The sequence below is a fragment of the Eubalaena glacialis genome, chromosome 16, assembly GCF_028564815.1.
Source record: "Eubalaena glacialis isolate mEubGla1 chromosome 16, mEubGla1.1.hap2.+ XY, whole genome shotgun sequence".
Taxonomy (NCBI): Eukaryota; Metazoa; Chordata; class Mammalia; order Artiodactyla; family Balaenidae; genus Eubalaena; species Eubalaena glacialis.
Genome location: NC_083731.1, coordinates 14,233,368 through 14,254,936, shown reverse-complemented (window position 1 = coordinate 14,254,936; position 21,569 = coordinate 14,233,368). Strand labels below are relative to the sequence as shown.

The following is a 21,569-nucleotide window of genomic DNA, read 5'->3' as shown; positions in this document are numbered from 1 at the left end:
GACACCAATTTGCTGTTGTGAAGTTTTCTTCCTCCTTTGAAATTCTCTAGGAAGTCTCTATATACTTTGTCATTTAGAACATTTAAGTTTGAAATAATCTTTTCTATTCATGATTTTATTCCAAACCCAGCTCAAGAATTCTTCCCTTACTAATTATTTTCTATTAATATGCTTCCTCTAAATGTATATATACAATTTAAGTTCCTTTATTGGTTGGGTAAACCTAAATAAATTCATAGATTTGGGCAGAGCCTCATTTATAAAATGGGGACAATATTATGTACTTCAGTTGGGAGCTGCAAGAATCAAATTCATCATGTGTACTAATCCCCGATAGTTTTTATAAACTTTGAAATGTTAAAATAATAAATAATAATAATTATAGTAATGCAAAAACCACTCTACATCCTAAAGAAATTATAGGTAGTATATCAACTCACGTGTACTATGGAAATAAATGCTTGTGATACATCATGCTCTTCTGCAATATAGTTGAAAGCTCGCCAAAGAGCAACTCCAGCATCATTTTTTCCATCAACTTCATCATCTGTATTAACAATGAACACAAAACCAATTCTAGGAAAGAAGATGAATGAGAGATGTTACAACTACCTCTTGAACCACAATAAACCACGATTTTTAAATATTATTAGACTAGAACATCTAGATGGAGGGAATGTGTTAGTAGTTGGGGTAAAGGGGAGTATTATTATTTGAAAAGCTTTGATTTGTAATGCCTTTTCACCAAAATCCTCATCTCTGTTGGATTCCTCCAAAATGTAAAACTCTCTCTGGTGGTGACATTATCAAATAGCTATTTTCTTCCAGAAAGAAAAAGTGGAGGGAAGTGTACTCCTAACACGACCACGGAAAATGGACCCATCCTTAAGTACCCAAGTGACAATCATTCTCTCAGGAAGGTAACAGGGTAAACAACACTACCAAGCAGCTCTGATTAATGGAGTCGACCATAAAGGTGTATGATTTTTCACAGCACACAGCTATGTGGTGTCAGGCACTAGAGATGGCCATCACTTTGAATTCAACATTGACACTCCGTGTGACACAACATGAACATCACTGGATTTCCTTCAGTTGACAGTCTGTTATAAATTGACAACTACCTAAGAGGAATTTTATGATAAAAGAAAAGTTCAGCAAGTTTTATAAAGTCCATGGTATATTCTTGAGCCGGATCAATAAACAGAACCTAAAAAAAAGTAGATAGACTATAATCACCATTTTGTTTTAACACTTCATAATTTTCATGAAATTGAAATTTAATCTAATTTCTGTAGCTAAAAGCATGAAATTCAAAGTACAATTTTTAAAATTTTCTAGCAATTTTAAAGAATTTTGAGGAATGTATATAAGAAAGAATTTCACAGTTTACAAATTTCTAAAAGCTACACACCAAAATATAATAATACACGAAATTTAATCAAGTTATTCATCCTCTTTTTGAAGCACAGCACAAAGTAAATATTTTTTACAAGAAGTGAAATACCTTATTCTAAGTGTTCGTTGGATTTTCTGTGAATTTTTAAAAAAAGGAAATAGAAATTGAATTTTGATCCAAAAAATAACAGCATTAACATCTGCTGTAGGAACTAAGATATTCACTTCCTACGTGAAAAAAAATATAAAGCCCTAGGTGTTTTCTCCACATTACAAAGTTCTATAAGGTTATTTAACATTGTAATAATGAACATTTATATCACAGATGACATAGTAGTATTTATGTATTTTTCCCTGAAATGTACTTAAATTAGTTCTTTATAATAAAGAAGGAAGAAAAGTTCGATCATAAATTGCTTTTAGAAGATATAACAGTAACCCATCAATTTAATGTTGGTATTATAAAAGCACATGAGGGTTAAATAATAAAAGGCAGATTATGTGACACTGCTAGCTTTTGATACCTAGTCAGCCATGCCACCTCAAGCTTGTTGCACCAGGCAAATACTTCCTTCCTTATTACTCAGATGCCTATTTACCAAGAGCAGGGTAGTCCAAAAAGAATGGTGATATCTTTATAAAAGATGTATACAAAATTTCAAAGTATAAAACTTACCAAATTATGAAAATTACGCCTTATGAAAGGTATACTTCCAGGGGACACTGGCTTCAAGAGTTCCTGGCAACTTGAAGGCCACATAACATACAAATCATCAGTTTCTAAGTCATTAATCCACTAGAAAAGAATCCAGAAATCTGTGAAAGCTATATTAATACTTAAATCATTTTCAAAGCCGGATTTCACTCTGTCAAACAGCAAGTGAAATATACACAAGATTTTCTATATTTCTGATTAAGTATAAGAAGCTAGTTGAATATTCTTTAAGGAACATATATGTGCAAAAATTTTATATTCCCATAGCCTTTTACATTAAGCCTTCCCCTTCCGAAACAATTGAGTCCATTTACTCATATGTTTGCTTTTCATACTAAAAAATAAAATTGTATAAAAATTACTCTGATAAACCATTTAAGGTACCGGAGGCAATGAGGTCATTCGCCTTTCCTCTAAAATTTAAAAGCTTGGACATAAGGAAAATAAAACGACTTACAAAAGTTAAATGTTTAAAACCGACATTTTGGACGTCCAGTTCTAATAAAGACGGAATAGCTTATATTAGACTAGCCTTCCCCCCCCCCGAAACAATGACAAAAGGTAGAGAAAAGCACTGTGTAGAGGCATGGAGGTAGGGGTCAACCAACAATCAACAACTGAGGAGTTACAATCCTTGAAAGCAGGAGGCAGACGAGGCAAGCTCCTCAACTTTGTCGCTGGGGGCACTTTCCAAATTGCAGCCTGGAGGAAGAGAATTCCAACAGAGAGTGACAGTCATATTGCGCTGTCCCAGTGTGGGGAAGATATATTTCCTACATATTGGGAAAGACAGAAGTGAAAGTTAGGGCTGCCAAACTAATGAGATGTGAGATGGGGGCAAGTCCAGCAGAGGAGGAAATTGCAGAGAAGAAACCCAAGAAATCTCCGCAGAAACTCCTCTCATCTGCTGACTACTAATCTACACATACACATGGCAACACGCCTTCCCCCGCAAAAAAGGCCAGGAGAAAACAGAAACGGGGAGGTTGAAGCTGCAGGCATAACATGTTACTGAAGAGACAGAGGTTGGAGTTCAAGGTGGAAGGACTTTGCTAAACACTGCACTTTCATTTGTGACCCAGTAGGGCCAGACGCTAGGAGTAAGACACAAAATAGAAGAACTCTCACAAAGCCTGAAATCAAGCCTCAACAGAATCAAGTAAGCGTCTGGTATCTGGACTGCCAGAACAGACCTTACAATTCTTTGCTTCTATAACTTTTCATCAGCAATTTCTGGTTCTTACCAAAAACTGTCATGCAAAAAGAAAAGGACCAAATATCAAAATGCAGGAGAAAAAACCAGACAATAGAAAGGGACTTCGGCAAGGACTTTAAAATAACAATTCATATACATTTTAAAAAGAACAAAAATAGATGGAAAGATGGAAACTTTTAACAGAGAACTAAAACCTATTAAAAAAAAAAAAAAAAGAACCAAAGGGATATTTTAGAATTTAAAACAGTGTCTGTAATTAAGAAATGGATGAACTTATCAGGTGGTTTTAATTGCAGACCGGACACAAAAGAAGAGACAGGGATTAGGAAACAGGATGACAGATCAACAGAATGTATATTAACTAAAGCAAACAAAAAAATAATGCAAAATCAAAACAAAGTGTAAGAGAGATGAGTGACACAGGCAAAAGGTCTAACATACCTGTAGCTCAAAGTCAGAGCGGAGAGGACAAATGGGACAACACAATACCTGAAGAAATGAGGGGGCTTTTGCAATAATCCAGACAGGAATTTCTGGAGGGCTTACCTAAGCCAGAGGCAGTGGTTTTAGAGAGAAGGCAGGATTAAGAGACACACACAAAGAGGGATGAAGAGGAGGGAGAGATCTAGGGTAATTCATGGCTTCCAGAGAGGAACACGGTATCAGCACAGAGACGTTAAGCTCTAAGAAGTAGGCTTTTCCAGGGGAGAGGACAGGAGAGCAGAGAAGGAGTTAACTCGGTTTCAGACATCCTCGTCCATAAGACATCTGAGGGGGGATGACAGTTGACAGTTGTAACAATTTCTATTTTAGTGGTTAACAAGTATGATGGGTTCTGGGATTAGCTTTTTTCCACTAAAATTTGTCTTGGTGGTACTGAGATAGAAGGGAGAACTTCAGTCTCCCTGGAAAAATCAGTAGTACTGTCTCTTATTTATGTTTCTGAGGTAGTTCTTGCCAAGATGTGAAGGTGATGGGAACGGTTCTAAAGATCCTCACAACAGGCCAGGGATCCTGTGACAACTGGAACTCGCTGCAGACTCAGTCAGCAATGTCTAGATTAGTTAACTGTTCTCCTGTGGGAATCCTACCCAGGTCAGAGGAGAAGGCGGCACCATGTAGAGGATGTGAATATCCGATCCCCTTGGTGGTGAGTTGTATTTTTTCCTTCAAGTGAGAAACTGGCATTATGCTTTATGTATCAGTCCCACTGAACTTGAATTAATGACTGGAGATAGAGTCACTTCTAATGTGGATCAAAACAGCTGCACGTGTTTATTTAATATGCAGATTCCTTGGTGCCACTTCAGGCCTACTAAATCATCCCCATTTAAAACAAGTGCCCTACGTGATTCTTAGCACAAATACTAAAGTTAGAAAGCTAGAGGAATGGCCTAATTTACAGCCATGGGTGTTGGGTGAAGTAACTGAGGTAATATGTGGATCCATTTTGGAGAACTACTGAGACAACACTGGAAATCACGTTGACTAGGCCCACAGACACTGAACTGCCCCTTTCCTTAGTCTCAGGTGAATACACAAAAGCAGCAACAGTAACTGGGAGAGCGCCTCACAAACTCGCATGCAGAACTGGCACTGACGCTCCAGTGACCTACCTCCACCCATTCTGTTGGTCATAACTTGGGCCCTTCTATCTACTAGGCTTCCAAGATACTGAAAAAAACGATACTGTCATTTACAGATTAGAACCTGGAAGACAATTTCCTGAACATCCAAGGAGCTATACAGGTCAACAAATAATCACATAATGGGTCATGCTGTTAGAGGCTGACTCTCCCTCTGAGAGAAGCAAAGAACTTAAAAGACTTACAGTTCACATCGTCCGGGCTCTCTCTGGGGAGCGACATTAGCTAAAACGGCTGAGTAAGGAACTCCAAAACTCTGTCCTTATACAAAAAATGGAAAAACTAGAAAATCTGTGGGAATGAACATTTTCAGAACCATGAAAACTAACCAAAAGCTTGCAGCAACGCTGAGAGTGTTTATTCAAGAAAAATGGCTGAATCTCAGTAAGAACACTGAGACGTGTGGCGTTATAACTTCCCTTAGTCCCATCTCCTGCTCCCAAGCTAATCAGTAGCCTTGAGAATGACAGCTCACATTCCAGTACCAATATTATTGGAAGCAGTAGAATGGACTTTATTCTGAATGAATTGTAACTTTTTGTTTGAACTGTCTGGTGACTCCTTAGAAAACCTTCTGAAAAGTCTTGCCTTTATCCTGCCTAACTTGTGATTTGCCTAGTGTTAAAGCTGCTACTCTAATTTACGGAAAACATTTACAGGCAAATGTTTTAGTCAGTCCTGAGACAAGAGAGAATAGCTGGGGAACACAATAGAGTAACCACAAACTTAGTGAGGAAAGGCTGGGGAATGAGATGTTTTGGGAAACAGGGCTTTGAGAAGTTCTGACGTATTCCTGGAAATCTACAAGGCCATGTGCATGCCCAGGAACACGTGCATGCTCAGGAAAGACCTGAGAAGGCCCTACGTTCTTCTCACCCCTGGCTGACTTCCAAGCTCTATGCAAACAAGAATTGAAGGCTAATGCAGAGATGCAGACCGCCTGATTGAATGTTTAGCGTGTGCTGCTCCCCCTGCCTCCATGTGCCACACACACAGAGCCCCTGTGCAAAGACTGGGAGATTTTCTGGTTCGAGGTGTGTAAGTAAATCTCTGTCCAATACTTAGCAGATGACCACGCTAACATAACAGACACTTCTGTGGCCACACATGAAAAAGCATACAGACTTTATAAAATCAGTCACTAAACAAATAACAAAAACAACAGCAAACAGAAATAACAAACCCTGGGGAGGGGTGAGAATCTGACTTCCAGAAGTGCCACAATACAATATTCAAGATGTCCAGTTTTCAACAACAACAAAAGAGGCAATGAAAAATCCTAAATTAAACATAAGAAAACAATTCCATTTATAGGGACATAAAAAAGGGTAAAATACTTAGAAATAATTTAACAAGTCTGAGACTTACACTGAAAGCTACAAAACATTGTTGAAAGAAATTAAAGAAGACCTAAATAAATGGAAAGGCATCCCATGTTCATGGATTGGAAGATGTAATATGTTTCAATAGCAATATTCCTTAAACTGATCTATAGATTCAACAAAATCTCAATAAAAATTCCAGCTGTCTTTTTTTTCTTTTTAACAGAAATGGACAAGCTGATTCCATAATTCATAATGTAAGGAAAAGGTGCAAGGATGCCAAGACAATCTTAAAAAAGAAGAATAAAGTTGGAGGACTCAAAATTCCCAATTTTTAAAGTTACTACAAAGCTACAGTAAAAAAAAAACAGTGTGGTGCTGGCATAAGGATAAGATACAGATCAACAGAATTGAACTGAAAGTCCAGAAATAAACCCACATGTCTATAGTCAACTTATTTACAACATCATTACTGGATGTGGACAGGGAAACTTGCCTTTATGACTGTGGGATCCACTGTGGTTGGCAAGTTACACTCTTAGCTAAAGAACTTATAAGCGCTGCCTGTGCCTACTGGTGCCTTTCTTTAAAAAATCGTATCCCTATCACCTTGGTGACAATAACAAAAAATTAGAATTGTTTTTATATAATGACAAGTGGCTAGAGTGACTTGGGAACATTAAAGAAGAGAAAATTAAAGAAAGTTATAATAAACGCCCCAGGAATATGGCTACATCATCAACATCACAGTACAGAAAATAGTTGCAGGGGTAGGTTTTGCTAGAATATGACCAAAGCCTCTGTCACTGTTCGTGGTCTGGCACAGTGAACTGAAAAGAAATTACAATCCAAAGGAGCCAAACATATAATCCTATGATTGTTTTTACTGACTCTTAACAAAATTCCAGTGACACCTGAGGTGATTCCTGATGTCTGAGACAGAGAAAGCTGGAATGGTAAATCAGGGATGGAAGAATACCAATGACCCTCAAATTCTTACTTAACTGTCAATTAGACTTTTAAGAAATAAACCACCAAGATTTTTTGAGGGGGAGGGTATAAACACAGAGGTCAGAAGTGATTTAACTCAGGGCCTCAGCTTTCTCTGTAAAGATAAAAAGTAAGTGGGGAGACAGATCCAGGGGAAAAAGAATTAAAAGCAAAGTATTGCTTTCATTCATGAATAACTCTGTTTTGACATTAAGATAGTCAATGATTTTTTTTGGTCCTATTCAATAGGACCTGATGTATGTTGAAGATATTTAACAAAGTCCTGGTTTTTGTGGCACTTACATTCCACTGGAAGATTATTATAAACAAATACATATCATATTGGGTGGTAGCAAATGCTATGAAACAAAAATAAAGCTTATGTGTGAGCTAATTTTGCTGCTCTAACAGACCAAGCTGAAGAGTACTGAGACCTCAGAGCTCTGCATTTGTGTCAGCTGATTTTTTTAAGGTATCTAGAGAATAAAGCCTCAGAAATAATTTTCTACTCAGGCAGGCACTTTCCAAGTGGAAAAATAGAAGCATTTAATTGAGACATGAAGCTTCCCTTAATAGTATCTAAAAAAGATACTTTAAAAATTATTAGTCTTGGGGCTTCCCTGGTGGCGCAGTGGTTGAGAATCTGCCTGCCAATGCAGGGGACACGGGTTCGAGCCCTGGTCTGGGAAGATCCCACATGCCGCGGAGCGGCTGGGCCCGTGAGCCACAGTTGCTGAGCCTGCGCGTCTGGAGCCTGTGCTCTGCGGCAAGAGAGGCCGCGATAGTGAGAGGCCCGCGCATCGCGATGAAGAGTGGCCCCCGCTTGCCACAACTAGAGAAAGCCCTCGCACAGAAACGAAGACCCAACACACCCATAAATAAATAAATAAATAAAAATTAAAAAAAAAAAATTATTAGTCTTAAAAAGGAATGAAATTCTGATACATGCTACAATACGGATGAACCCTGAAAACATTATGCCTAGTGAAATAAGCCAGGCATAAATGGACAAATACTGTATGATTACCCTTACACGAAGTACTTAGAATAGGCAAATTCATAGAGACAAAAAAGTAGAACAGAGGTTACCGGGGACTTAGAGGAGAAGGGAATGGGTTTCCGTTTGAAATAATGAAAAAGTTCTGGAAATGGATAATGGTGATGGTTGGACGAGACTGTGAATCTACTTAATGCCAATGGATTACACACTTAAAATGGTTAAAAAAGCATTATCTTATGTATATTTTACCTCAATAAAAATTACTTTATGACACTCTCAGATAGAAGTTCCTTGTAAAAGAAAGCCTCTCGAAGGTGTCGAAGAGTTGGGCAAGAAAGGAGACTTTATAGCAGTACAGGAGGAGACTTTGTGACTCTGTGGGCGGTGGAGGCAATAGGAACAGCATCAGGGCTGCTCCCCCCATGTGAGTGACCGTCTTCCACGGCCAACCTTAGAGGATCAGGATGTTATTTTATAAGTGGAGCTGGACAGTTTCTTTACAGGTCTATTTCTTATGTCCAGAATAGCCTTGAAAATTACTTCCCTCATTTTATCAGTGTGACTTACTCTCAGCATTCTTCTAAAAATGATCAAAAGCATAAATGCTTAAAATAAAAGGCACAGAGTATTAAGATTACTAACATGGTCATTCCTTTTCCTGATAAAACATTATTAGAAAAGATATCTGCTACAGAGTTTAAAGATATCCAAGAAAGAGTAAAATCGAGCTAATGAGAGAATATGGTCTAAAGAGTAGTAAAAAAACAGTATCAACAAACAAATCATTTAGAAAATTGTTCTAGAAAATACGATGGTAACTAATTAATAACATATGTGGTTTGTCCTCAGTCTGAGGTCTCTGATGTTCAGGGAATATGGTAGTTCTTTGGTGCTGTTATTGTTCCATGATTCTTGGATGATGGACTAAGTCTATAAGTGGGATGGCTGTTCTCATAGGACAAAAGTAACTGCAACAACTGCAATACTTCAGAGGGAATCCCTTAAATTTTTACAGGAAAACAAACAGTATGATGTCCCGTGAAGTTATGTTTTTTTCCCTTAAAAACTTTTTTTTCCTGATCATATAATAATGCCCACTGTTAAAATCTGAAATTTACAGAAAAGCATGAAAAAAAATACCGATCAAACCACATCACCCATTAGTAACTTAACATTTTGATAGATTTCCTTCTGATCCTCTGTCCATCTTTTCACATGATGATATCATATAAATCTATATTTTTTACTTTACATGAGGACACAGTCATTATGCCTGGTTATTAAAACATATCTATAAACGTAATTTTGATCTCTGAATAATAATTGTGTGGTTATACAATTTACAACATGTCTGTTTATAGCTAACTCATTTCTATTTGTTTCAAAAATATGCAGTAATGATCATATCTTTGGATATAAAGATTTTTCTCCATTTCCTACTTCTTTATGGAAGTTTCCAGTGAAATTACTAGCTCAAGTATATATGAACTTTTTTTTTAACAGCACCGCAGCCATAAGTTTTTAAAAGGCTATGCCAATTAACACCCTCCATGTGTCCTTTTATCCTTCTTTTATAACTCATCAGTTAAGTTGTAGTTTTTAGTATTAGTTATTAAGACTATTTTTATCACATAGTAGTTATTAAGATATTATCAGGGTATTTAAATTTTTATGTTATTATGAATAAATCATTATGTCTTCCAAATGGTTTTGGAAAAAAAGCTTTTGATCTGTTTACAGTTACTTCAAACCCATATTACTAAAATCTCTTATTAATTATAAATGCTTCCCTTAAGGAGTTTTAGTTACATAATCTTATGTCATGCAACATTTTTATTTTCTCATTTCTAATAGTTATACTTTTTATAATAATGTTAAATCATATCAGTGACATGAACATACTTATATTATGTTCTAACTGGAATGCTTCCAGAGTTTCACTGTTAAAATTATGTTTTATGTTGGTTTGAGATAAGTATATACTTATTCATTCAAGGAATATTTATATTTATTGAGTACCTACTACAGCCAGGGATATAATGGTGAGAGAAAAAATGGAAAAAATTCCTACCTTCATGAAGTGAGAGTGAGAGAGAGAGAGAAAGAGAAAGAGAGAGAGAGAGAATTAAGTCAGCAAGCCTGGGTTGCCCACACCTTGCACATTCCCAAGAAGGGCCTGTGTTCCTGATAAAGATTCTCTAGGCTGGCTCCTGGGAATTGAGCTCTTGGAATGTTCTGACTGATAAAGAGTGTTTTGCACGCTGAGGGCCTGCTGCATGCTCTAGTAGTTTGTATAGAGTTTTTACAAACGATATGATTTAGAATGAATACCTGCTTTTTCTCTCAGGGTCTGGAGTTTCAGTGACTAACATCAGTCACATGGCCATTATATGCTTAAATGCCAGATCCCTTTTAAAAACCCTGAACTCTCAGGCTCAAGTCAGCTTCCCTAGTAGGCAGCACTTTGCACGGATTGTCACACATCAAATTCGGCATGTCCTGTACAGCTCCACTAGGAGGAACTCCTGGAAGCTTGTACTTGGTTTCCTCTGGACTTCACCCCATGCCCTTTCTGCTTCTGATACTGCTTGGTATTCTCTTGCTCTAATAAATCGTAACCATGAGTATAACAACTTCCAGGCCTTGTCAGTCCTTTTTGCAAACCCACCGAACCTGAGGGTGAACTTGAGGATTCCTTGACACAACGCATATATGAAATAATCGTCTATTTTGGATAGTTAAGGAAAGTTTCTCTCAGGAAGTATTGTTTCGAGCTGAAGTCTGAAAAAAGAGTAGGGGTTAATTGGATAAAGAGAGGAAGAACTGCTTTCCAAGCACGGGATAAGGGATAGTGGTAAAAAAGAATATGTCATAGTTTAAGATATGAAAGGAGGAAGTAGGCCATTTACACCTATTAGGCCATATGATGGACTATTTTTGTGCTTTAAGCAAGGGAAAGTGATGTGATCAGATTTCAAAAAAAATTCACTTAGGCTATACATGGGCCAGAACGTTAGGAGGCCACTGCAAATTGTTAGGCAAGGTTTTCACTATATGAAGGTGGTATTCTTACATTCCTCAGATTTTAACCATTTGGTATTTTGTTGTTGCTGTTGCTCATGTGGTTATTCTGTTGTTCTCACTTGTTTTTATCTTTAAAGCTGGAAAGGATAGTGAATGAGCTGAGCAGATATTCTCGTGAGGAAGTACAGAGAATACGAGGAAGGGGAAAGAAGATATAAGGGTGCGAGGGGAAGAGTCTGCAGTTTTACTTCTTCTTCTCACTGAGTTCTCCTACAACATCTTTCAAAATGCTTAGATTTACTCTAAAGCCTGCCAATATTTGGTTTTATGTTAACTCTGAAGTCTACTAAAGGTTTTAAAGCGAGGAATTAAACATGCATACTTACCATTATGGAAGAATGTCTAATATCTAATGCATAGGTATCTTCCCAACCATTTGAGCTTAACTTTAAAAATTCGCTCATATGTTCTTCTCTGATCCCAAGATTGCGAAGGCCATTCATCACTTTTCCTTCTAGTTTCAGCATATCCAAAAGACTTTATGTTTAAAGAAAAGAAATGTTTTGTTTTGATTTGCCAAAAATTTTTATTAAATCCTGTAAAGTTTATAGATTTCTCAAAGCATTAGAAACAAGTTTCACTGGTATTTTTATTAATAGCAGGAAAATACACTATTAAACTCATTAACAAATAAGACAAGGAGTCTAACTAGTTACCCAGGGTAAACTTATGCTGAGGTTTTTTTTAAAGTGGTAACAAAATCTTCTTATTTAAAGGATAAGACAACAAGGTATATTTATTATACTCTTCACTAAAGAAGTGAGGATATACTCACCACTGAGCAGGTCAAAAATGAAAGGAAAAAAATACAGTAGGTCACTCTTGTGATAAAGCTACTACAGAAACAAGGTAAAATCAAACATGAACTAAAATATAAAATTTTAATGCAGGGGAAACCCCATTAAAGTATGAAAGTTCACATCTGTTGAGAATACATACTAAAATTGCTAATTACATATATAATAATAATTTGATAGCTCTTAAACATGTTAGGAAGTATTACTGCTAAAAGTAACAACGTCAATAAATAACCCTACTGACAAAAAGTTAGGGCAGTTTGATTCTTTAAACTACTGTTTATCAAGTTCATTCTGTGTCTCAAAACAACCTCAGGAAGTCTCAAGCGATACCAATGAGGCTCAGAGAGGTGAAGCCTCCTGCCCAGTCACTCAGCCAGTAGAGTGGAAGAGCTGGGACGTGAAGGCTATAGGAACGCAGTGCTTCCCTGTATCTGCAAAGATAGATAAGGCTGTATAGACTGTGGTAAAGCATGTTCATGTTCATGTTTGAGAAGGTAAAAATCTACTAGGCAAGGAGGAATTTTGATTATTACTTTTTGAAACCAAGTGTTAAAATTTATATTTATTTTATTTAACCTAAGTGCTTCATTCAAAAATCCATTCATGGAAATCACTTCACCTTTCAGAAATGAAAAGAATTAGAACAAAGCAATATATGGGCTTTAGAGTACAGTTCTCGGGGAGGACTATAGAGATCTACACTTAAAAAGCAGAGATCTAACATCTAAACTCTTCAGAAGGCTGTTTTAGAAGCATTTCAAGCTGGTCTGTATGACATCAGCTCAGCACGTCTGTATCCTAGACTGTTCTGACCACTGCTTTACAAAGGAGAGTTTTTACCCCCTCCCCCCAAATCTATTAGAAGATGAGCGTGATAAAAAGAGCACTAGGTTGAATATCATAAATCACCAATAATAAGATTTAGTCGGGGCTATAACACTACTTCTTCATGTGGGGCTTCTTGAAGTTCTTAATTCCTTTAGTCTAAATTTTCTCATTTGTAAAATAAGAATTTTGGATAGTATTGCCAATGTTCTCTCCATTTAAAAAACTTTATGATGCTTATTGATCTTATTGACTTTTGTGTGACAGAATTATAATATTCCTCATAGCTTTTCTAACTATCATCTTTGTTATCACAACCTAGTTTCCAAGGAAAACCACCAAGAGAAAAACTAGATAGAGTTACATGCTGTGGTACATTGAAAAGGGCATGAAATTTCAAATCCTGCAACTATTTGCTAGCTGTGTCCCTATCTTTATGTGAGATCTGAGTCTTTGTTTCCTCATCAATAAAAAAGAGAATAGTAATAATCACCTGATAGGGTATTACGATTAAATGAATTTACTACTGAGCACACAGTTGCCCTCAACAAGCACTAGTTTCTTCCTTGCTCTTCTCAAATCTTGAATTTTGGATACCAATAGAAAAAAACTGGTTCTTGAAATATGCTAGGTTTATTTATCAGGAAAATTTATATCTCTGGATTGTTAAGTAACCTCTCATGCTTCTCCTTTTAAATAGTCACTATCTTTAAATTTGCTTAGAACCCTTCACTGGCTTCTCCTGCCCTTGAGACAAAAGGCCAAAACCCAGAACCTGGTTTCACAATCTGATCTCTGCCCACCTGCGCGACCTAAGCTTCTTCTAGTTCTTCCTCACTGCAGAGTCTGGCCACACTAGACCAGGCTTTTTCTCAAATATGTCATGCTTGCAGAACCTCAACTCCCCACTTTGCCTGATTCATCCTTAAATATCACTTCCTTGAAGAAATCTGGTATGCACTGTCCCCATGTTCCATCAAGAGCAAGTTTAAATCCCTGGAGTTAAAAGCTCTCAAAGCACTGCACTTTATCTTTTACAAACCTTATCATAATACAATTATTTAATATCAGTTATCCTCCTAGACTGTAAATTTTGCTTAAGCAAGATGTTTCTGTCTTGTTCACCACTACACCCCCGATATCTAGCAGTCTCTACAGCATAGTAGGCATTCAGATATTAACCAAATCGAATTTTAATATTGAATTGATTTTATAAATATTGAATTTTAATGTTGCTTGCATTACAAATACATATTTAATCCAGAGCGCAAAAGAACTGTGAGCCAGACAACTTTATTAAGATATAGAAAAACTCCACAAGCGCGAATATCAAGACACCTTTGTTACCTCTATCTTTCTGGTAGTTATACTGTAGTGATATTACTCAAGCAGGAACAGGCTGGCTATCAAAATGAGTCACATCCAGTATGTACCAGAGTCAGTTTCTTGAGTACTTGGACCTGACCAGAGTCTGGTCCATTCTGTGGCTGGGGTGACTATTAAGTAGCTCTAAGGCAAATGCATCTAAGGTAGATACATAAAACACATTTATGGAACTCCTCAAATTTCCTCGGTCCTACCTGCCTTTTTCCCTGGTCATTGCCACTCCCTCCTACTGTCCTGGTCTCCCTGGGGGTGAGAGCTAGGCTTGGACACAGCCTGTGTGAACCTGGGCTGAGCTGACACTGAGGCACGGAGGCTCTGGCTCCTCGGGGATCAGAGGAAGAAGGGTTAGGGCGTGGGCATGGTCCCAGCTCTACAACCCAAAACGCGACAAGGGTAGGAGATAGGAAGAAAGAGAAAAATAATTCCCCCTTCACTTTCTTTCCACAAATCGACAATGTTAAAGTACTGGTTGCAAAGCACCTCTCTCCAGATCCAGGATATGACTTAATAGGACATTTCCTTCCTCTCCTCTTTCCTGAATCATTTTTCTTTCATTCATCAACCTTTTCATACTTTTTATTCTACATGCTCTGATCCTTCCTGAGAACTTCTTTCTTTGATTGTTTATTTTGTGCTAAAAATGTCAGAAGATATAAATATCCTCACATATGTTCTTTTTTCTCCTTTAAGGGAATTACAGTAGTTTTAACTAGTGATCCGATCAATGAGGAACAAAAATGTATCACACATCCTGCAATTACCAGGTGGAGGAGCCAAGGGGGCTCTATTTCTTGAACAAACTGTAGCCTTTCTAAATTACATGTCAAAGTGTTCCTGTTATGAAGCTTTCCCCATACACCGTCACAGAAAACTTTCCAAAATCTACCTACCATTTCTGCCCTCTTTTAAACCTATTTTCACTGTTCTTGAGCACAAATATAATTTCTGTCCTCTAAAGTTTACTTCCAGGAGCTAAAAACTGCTCTTCTCTATGTGTAGTATTTAGCTTTTATATCTCAGATTAGTATTTTCCCAATATTAGGTCCAAAAATTCAACTAAATAAAGATAAAAGCCCCACTTGAACCCTACTTCTCAATCTTCCCTGTGTTTTCCTATGTATTTCCAAGGTGCTAAGAAAATGAAACAAATGAACAATTAATTTAAGTTCAATAAAAGCAAATTGGATTCAATTAAAACTGAATATCTGAACTAAAGTACTGTGTTTACTAAATTCATTTTATATTCTAAATATGAGTTTTAAAGTAGTTTTATGACTCTCTTTAAAAGTAAAATAAATTCAGTTTGACTTCTCTTCTGTTTGGCCCATGACTTTAATTTACAGGTCAATGGCCATGATAAATACAAGACTTTCTAATTCTGCACTAGAGCATTTTTGAGGAATTTTTTTTTACCTAAGGAGATAGCATTCAGCCATCTATAATTTCAAGTTTCCTTTCTGATGGACACAAGCACTTAAAATTCTTCCTGTTAGTTTCTTTACTCAGGGAAAGCATCTCATATTCCTTTCAGTTCTTCTCTGGAGCGTACAGCTCCCTAGCTACTCAGCTCTGTCCCAAGAAACTTCCCTGCTAAGTGATGGACCTATTTGTCAATTAAAGACAGTTTCGAATAATAGGACAAATATAGGTCTAGGATTCAGAAACTTCAATTTTCTCATCTGAACAAATTTCTCCAAGGTCTCTTCCAGTTCTGACATTCAAAGACAATTAAGAGAATATTCTACCAAAATAACAGAGTTGTTCTGCACAATCAAAAAGATATATTTGCTTTACCTTTAAAGTGATTATTTGCATTTTAACAAATACTAAATTCAGGACAGAAGTGTACCTTCATATATAAACCATAGTTTGTATCAATAATTCAATACTTACTTAAAAGGATCATAAGAATCCATATCAACATGAAGTCCATTTATATATAGACCAGCATCGCCTGGCTGAATTTCAAATCTATCTTGAAGATGCTGGAAATACAGAAAATAGTTACCCAAGTGATATAACAATAGCTGATCTATGTCAGGAGTTGGCCAACTATTTCTATTGAGTCATATAGTAAATATTTTGGGCTTTGCCAGCTATAGCATCTCTGTTGAACCACTCAACTCTGCCCTTGTAGCACAAAAGCAGTCACAGACAATTAACAAATGAGCATGATTATGTTCCAATAAAACTTTTATATGTATAAAGACAGGCAGCAGGCCACATTTGGCCTATATGTGGGTAGTACTGCCCACATCTGATCTAAGTGATGGGAATCCTAAAACAGATTAAAGACACAATACCTGAGTATTTTGATTTCGCAGTATGTGATATTAAATTTCTAATGCTACAACAATTACTTACCTATTACATTTTATACTGTGTATGTGTGTGCACACAAACACCTAGAATTTGATAGCTGGTACAATCCTATTGTTTGATATCCCAGAACTCAAAACCTTGGTGTATGTGTAAATATTTAGCAATCATTTATAAATTCATAAGTTTTCATTAAAGCAGTGTTTCAATGTTCACTAACTTTTTATTAAGTAAATACTTCCCAAGTGCCTACTCAGTGCTAGAAACAACTCCAGGCACTAGAAAAAAAGGGAATGTCCTAGCCATACAGCATAGTTAGCAAGATCACGGTGAGGGAGTCAGATCTGGTTTAAACCCTAGTCTTGCTACTTACTCGTGGTAAGATTTAGGTAAATTTACTTAGTATCTTCCATAAGTCTCAGTTTCCTCATCTGTAAAATGGAATACTCACAAGTTTGTTATAAAGTTTTAATGTAATATATATGTGTCTAGTCACATATAAAGTACTCACAAATGAAGCTTTCATTATGACTATTACCAGAGTAGGCAAATTGATTTAGGAAGAAAAACAATTTCAAAACAGTGCATTTCAATGACATCACACAATAAGTGACCTAAGAGAGATTTGTATAAATTATTCTGGAAAGACAGACGAAGCAACTAACTTGAAGAAGTTCAGAGGAGGCTTTACAGAGGTGAATTTTTCTGTATGGTTATCACTCACCATGACAGGTGAGCTACATATAGAGAGGGGAGAGGAGGAACTAAATTTGTAACAGTACAGAAAATATCTCCATTTGCTTTATGCAGAATACTGGCAAGAGATTAACATGAGAGATTCAAAGGTGAAATTCTGATTTGTCTTTAGCTACTTCTGTACCTTTCTATCAAATAGTTACTTTTTTCTAGGAAACTTGCATTCAAACTTCAAAGTCTATAGATGTCTAGTGAATCCACTGCCTGTTTTCCCAAAATTTGCATTGAGCCATCATACACATTGTCTCAAGCTCTCTGCAGCACCTCCTTTGTTTTAGGCATCACAACTAAAAGTAGAAAGCATATCAAACACTGATCTATACTAAACTGCTAATTCCCTCAAGAATTTTTATGCCAAGCACAGTCTTGAACAAAAAAGATGCTCAAAACAAGGGTAATAAGTTAAACTCAGCAAACTTGATGCTGAAACAATGTCAAAGAGAGGTATGTGTATTGGAACTGGTGGTGACAAATTCTTTCTTTTCCCCTCAAAGGGGGTAGCCTTAAACCCTGGCAAACTATCCCAAGTGTATGATTAAAGGCAGCAGTTCTCAAATCAAGGAGTAAGAATTTAGTTTCTAGCAATATGATGAACCAGAGATCCTGAAATCCTTCTACTAAAAGAAATATCAGAAATGCTACATTAAAATATTAATATTGCCCTCTAAAAGAATGGTTTAACTTTTTAAATTAAAGATTTCACTTAAGAGCAGAGAAGAAGTGTGAATAAGAGTCCAAGGATATAACAAACACTGAAGGCCCTGCCCTGAGGAAATCTCAAGCATCCTCATCCTAGGTGGCCTAAAGTGTGAGTTTTTAAAGGTCAGTCTCAGGACAGGAGGCAGAGCCTTGGGCCCACCGAGGGCAGGCAGCAGGGTCAGAGATATCCTTGTGCACATAAGGAAGTGCTACACTCACAGTGAAGTGAAAAGGTGACCTAGAAAACAAAATGTCATGCAGAAACAGCATAGAAACTTGCTGAGTTCACCATGGTTCTTAAAGGAGGAAGAACAGTCTTCCATAAGAATTCACGGCTTCTGGCTTATCTTCACATGAGTTTGAGGCCCAATTTCACACTATTTTGAAGGTCCAAAAAATATAAACAGACTTTTAATTTAAAGTGGAATTAGGGGAATTCCCTGGTGGTCCAGTGGTTAGGACTCTGTGCTTCCACTGCAGGGGGCATATGTTCAACCCACGGTCAGGGAACGAAGATCCCGCATGCCCTGTGGCGCGGCAAAAAAATTAAAAAAATTTTTTTTAAAAAAAGTGGAATTAAGTTGGGAGTGCTCATAAGCTTTGAGCAGAAACAAATTCAAATCTCCATGGACAAATATGACCTCATTAAAGAAAAGAGGGAACAATGTACAGAAATGTATCCCTTTAACAACCAATGGAGCTGCGCCATTAGTTGAAACTAAAAAAATTCCAATTGATTGGATTTCAGGAGACTGGTTGGGTATTATAATGGTAAATTGGTTTATAAACTTGTCTGGAGGTCCCTATGCTGGAACTACATGCATTCTGAACTTAAAATTTGAAGTCCAATCAGATGTAAATCTAATATAGGAAGGGTTTTGCTTTTTTCTGGATGAGTGATGAGAGAAACTAAGATTCCGAAAAAATATATTTTACAGAAGAACTGTTGGAGAAGATATGCTAACCTAGGAATTTTCTCTAGAACTCCGTAAAATTTTCACACATTCTAAGTAATTAGTTGACATAATTAGAAGTGTGAGCTTTTATCTGAATTAGGTGTAATCTTTTACTTGGATTTTGTACTTAAATATCTGCATCTGGTTTATTATGTAATTACATAATTGAAACAATCTGTTTCACAATACTGAAGCAAAAGAAGTTACCTGACCACCTGACCCCCTTCCCCATTTCCCCCCAACCAAAACAGTGTCATGAAATTTAATTAATATATTTAACAGCTCTTATGGTAAACAATAAGAGATACATATTGCACTGACATTGAATTTTAAATCATCTAAAGTAGATTCTGCCCAGTCTCTGAGCAAAACAATTATGAACTTCAAAGGGAAACGTGCTGTACTTTGGAGTTAAATCAATTGCTTCCTGAATAAAACCAAACTCAAATTCACTTATACAACTTCAGCATAGTCATGATATTTTTGGGATAATCTTTGCATGAGTCCAAAGTCAAAACTATGTAAAAACTATTCACAAAGAATTTTTGTTCTCATTCCAGCACCTTCCACCTTGTTCACCAGCCCCCACCCTTGGCCCATAGAGGTAACAAATTTTTCCCCCAAAGTTTCTGGTTTATTCTTCTGGTGTTTCTTTATACAGATATAATACAAACACATATCTTGTTTTCCCTGTTTTCTTATGCAAAGTAAGTCTCACCAATAGAGTGCACTATCATACATATGAATTTTTGAAATCTGCTTTCTTGGTCTAACTCTGATCTGCATTTCTCTTATTATAGAAAGATGAATCATCTTTCTGTATATTTAAAGACCACTATTATTTCTTTTCTGTGTGTAAACCCTTTGTTTACATGTTTTGCAACAGTGACATGTTTTACAGGAACTGTACTGTTTGGTGCGTATGGATAAGATGTTGGAGCAGTGACATATTTCCAGGGTGTTCATGTGGCCCATCCATTTTGGCTACATTAACACTGCAAGGGACATTCCACAATTTTTTGACTTTCCGATCACAATCACCCCTTTCTTCTCCAAGGTTGGAACTCCCAGTTTAGTTACCTCCCACACACTCCACGCGTTAGTGGGTAACATGGACTACCAGCCCAGACACCTTTGCCTGGGATTAGTGACGTGAAAGCCATTATTCCCTTGTCTTTCTCTCAGTGTGTTCCGAAAGAGGCAGTAAACAAGATGGCCATATACAGTGTCAAGACTGACTGACTGAATAAATTCAAGGTTCCTTGCTCAGTAATCAAGGCTTGTTTCAAAACTGTTTCACTGCTAATTCCGAGCAGATGAGAAGTGGCCAAGGTGACAGCAGTGGGTGGCCCCAGCATCCCTGAGCAGGCTGGAGCACCTGGTGGCCAGCATAGATACAGGAGGTACAGTCTGTGCTGCTGCGCACACAGGACAGAGGTCCCTACTGCTCCTTTAATTTTTCAGAGTAATCCTGGCTATTATTCCTTGTCTACTTTTTCCACATGAATTTTTAGACTCATCTTGTCAAGTTTCAGAGGGAAAAAAAAAACACTCCAGGTTCTGATTATATTTACAAATTAACTTAGAACTGACTTCATTGTAATCTTCCAATACAAGATACGTCCTTCAACATGCCCTGAAGTAGATTGTCAAATTTTTCTTTATATAGGCTTTACCTACTTGTTAAGTCTATTCCTATATACTTTTTGTGTTGCTATTGTAAATGGAGTCTTTTCTTACATTATAACTTTTAACTAGTTGCTTGCAACATATGGAGCCTATTGATTTTTTTTTTTTTTTTTTACCAAGGTTCTTTAATGGAGAAATGAGTACCAGGTATAAAAGTTTGAGGGCATATCACTAGTTCACATTTCACCATCTTGTCCAAAAGTCTATTTTGGAGATTTTTTTCATTTTTGCATGTTAAACTTTATGCCATTCCTCTGATACTACATAGTACATTCTAGATTGTTAGAATTATAGAAAAGTCTGGCAACTTCACTGCTGTGAAAATTGGAACTACAGAAATAACATTATAAAAGAACTTAATACTATTTTGTTTATATAACAGTCTTTCAAAATGTAAGTGTAAAACTTTATTATTACCATAAATTGATGATAACTCCAAGTAAGGTAATAATTTAACAAAATGATAGACATAGTTTAAAATATTGAGAATTATTTTCATTTAAAGTTAAAGTCACTAATATCAGTCTAGTAGATTATGATATTCTCTCCCTCTTTCTGACATACTCCAACTGTCTTACATATGTAAATATAGATATTTATGTATGATGTATTTTTCTCTATGTGTGTGTGTGTATATATAAAAATGTGGGTTTATGTATATGTACATATAAATATGTGAACACTTAGCAGAGGGCCACAGTTACTGAGGCAGACATTGTGCTAAGTCACTTTATATTCTCATTTAATCCTCCTAATAATCCAGTGAAA

At 36.6% G+C, this 21,569-nt stretch overlaps 1 protein-coding gene across 1 annotated transcript in view; it reads right to left on the bottom strand.

The window, feature by feature from the left end:
• UGGT2 (UDP-glucose glycoprotein glucosyltransferase 2) overlaps positions 1–21,569 on the bottom strand; it is a 172,103-nt gene that overhangs the window by 101,182 nt on the left and 49,352 nt on the right. Inside the window, exons 11-15 of the mRNA XM_061170577.1 lie at positions 16,276–16,367; positions 11,698–11,848; positions 2,075–2,194; positions 1,125–1,210; positions 441–576 (exon numbers count right to left, since the gene is read on the bottom strand). Of these exons, the coding sequence (XP_061026560.1) occupies positions 441–576; positions 1,125–1,210; positions 2,075–2,194; positions 11,698–11,848; positions 16,276–16,367 (585 nt within the window). The remainder of the gene's footprint in view (positions 1–440; positions 577–1,124; positions 1,211–2,074; positions 2,195–11,697; positions 11,849–16,275; positions 16,368–21,569) is intronic.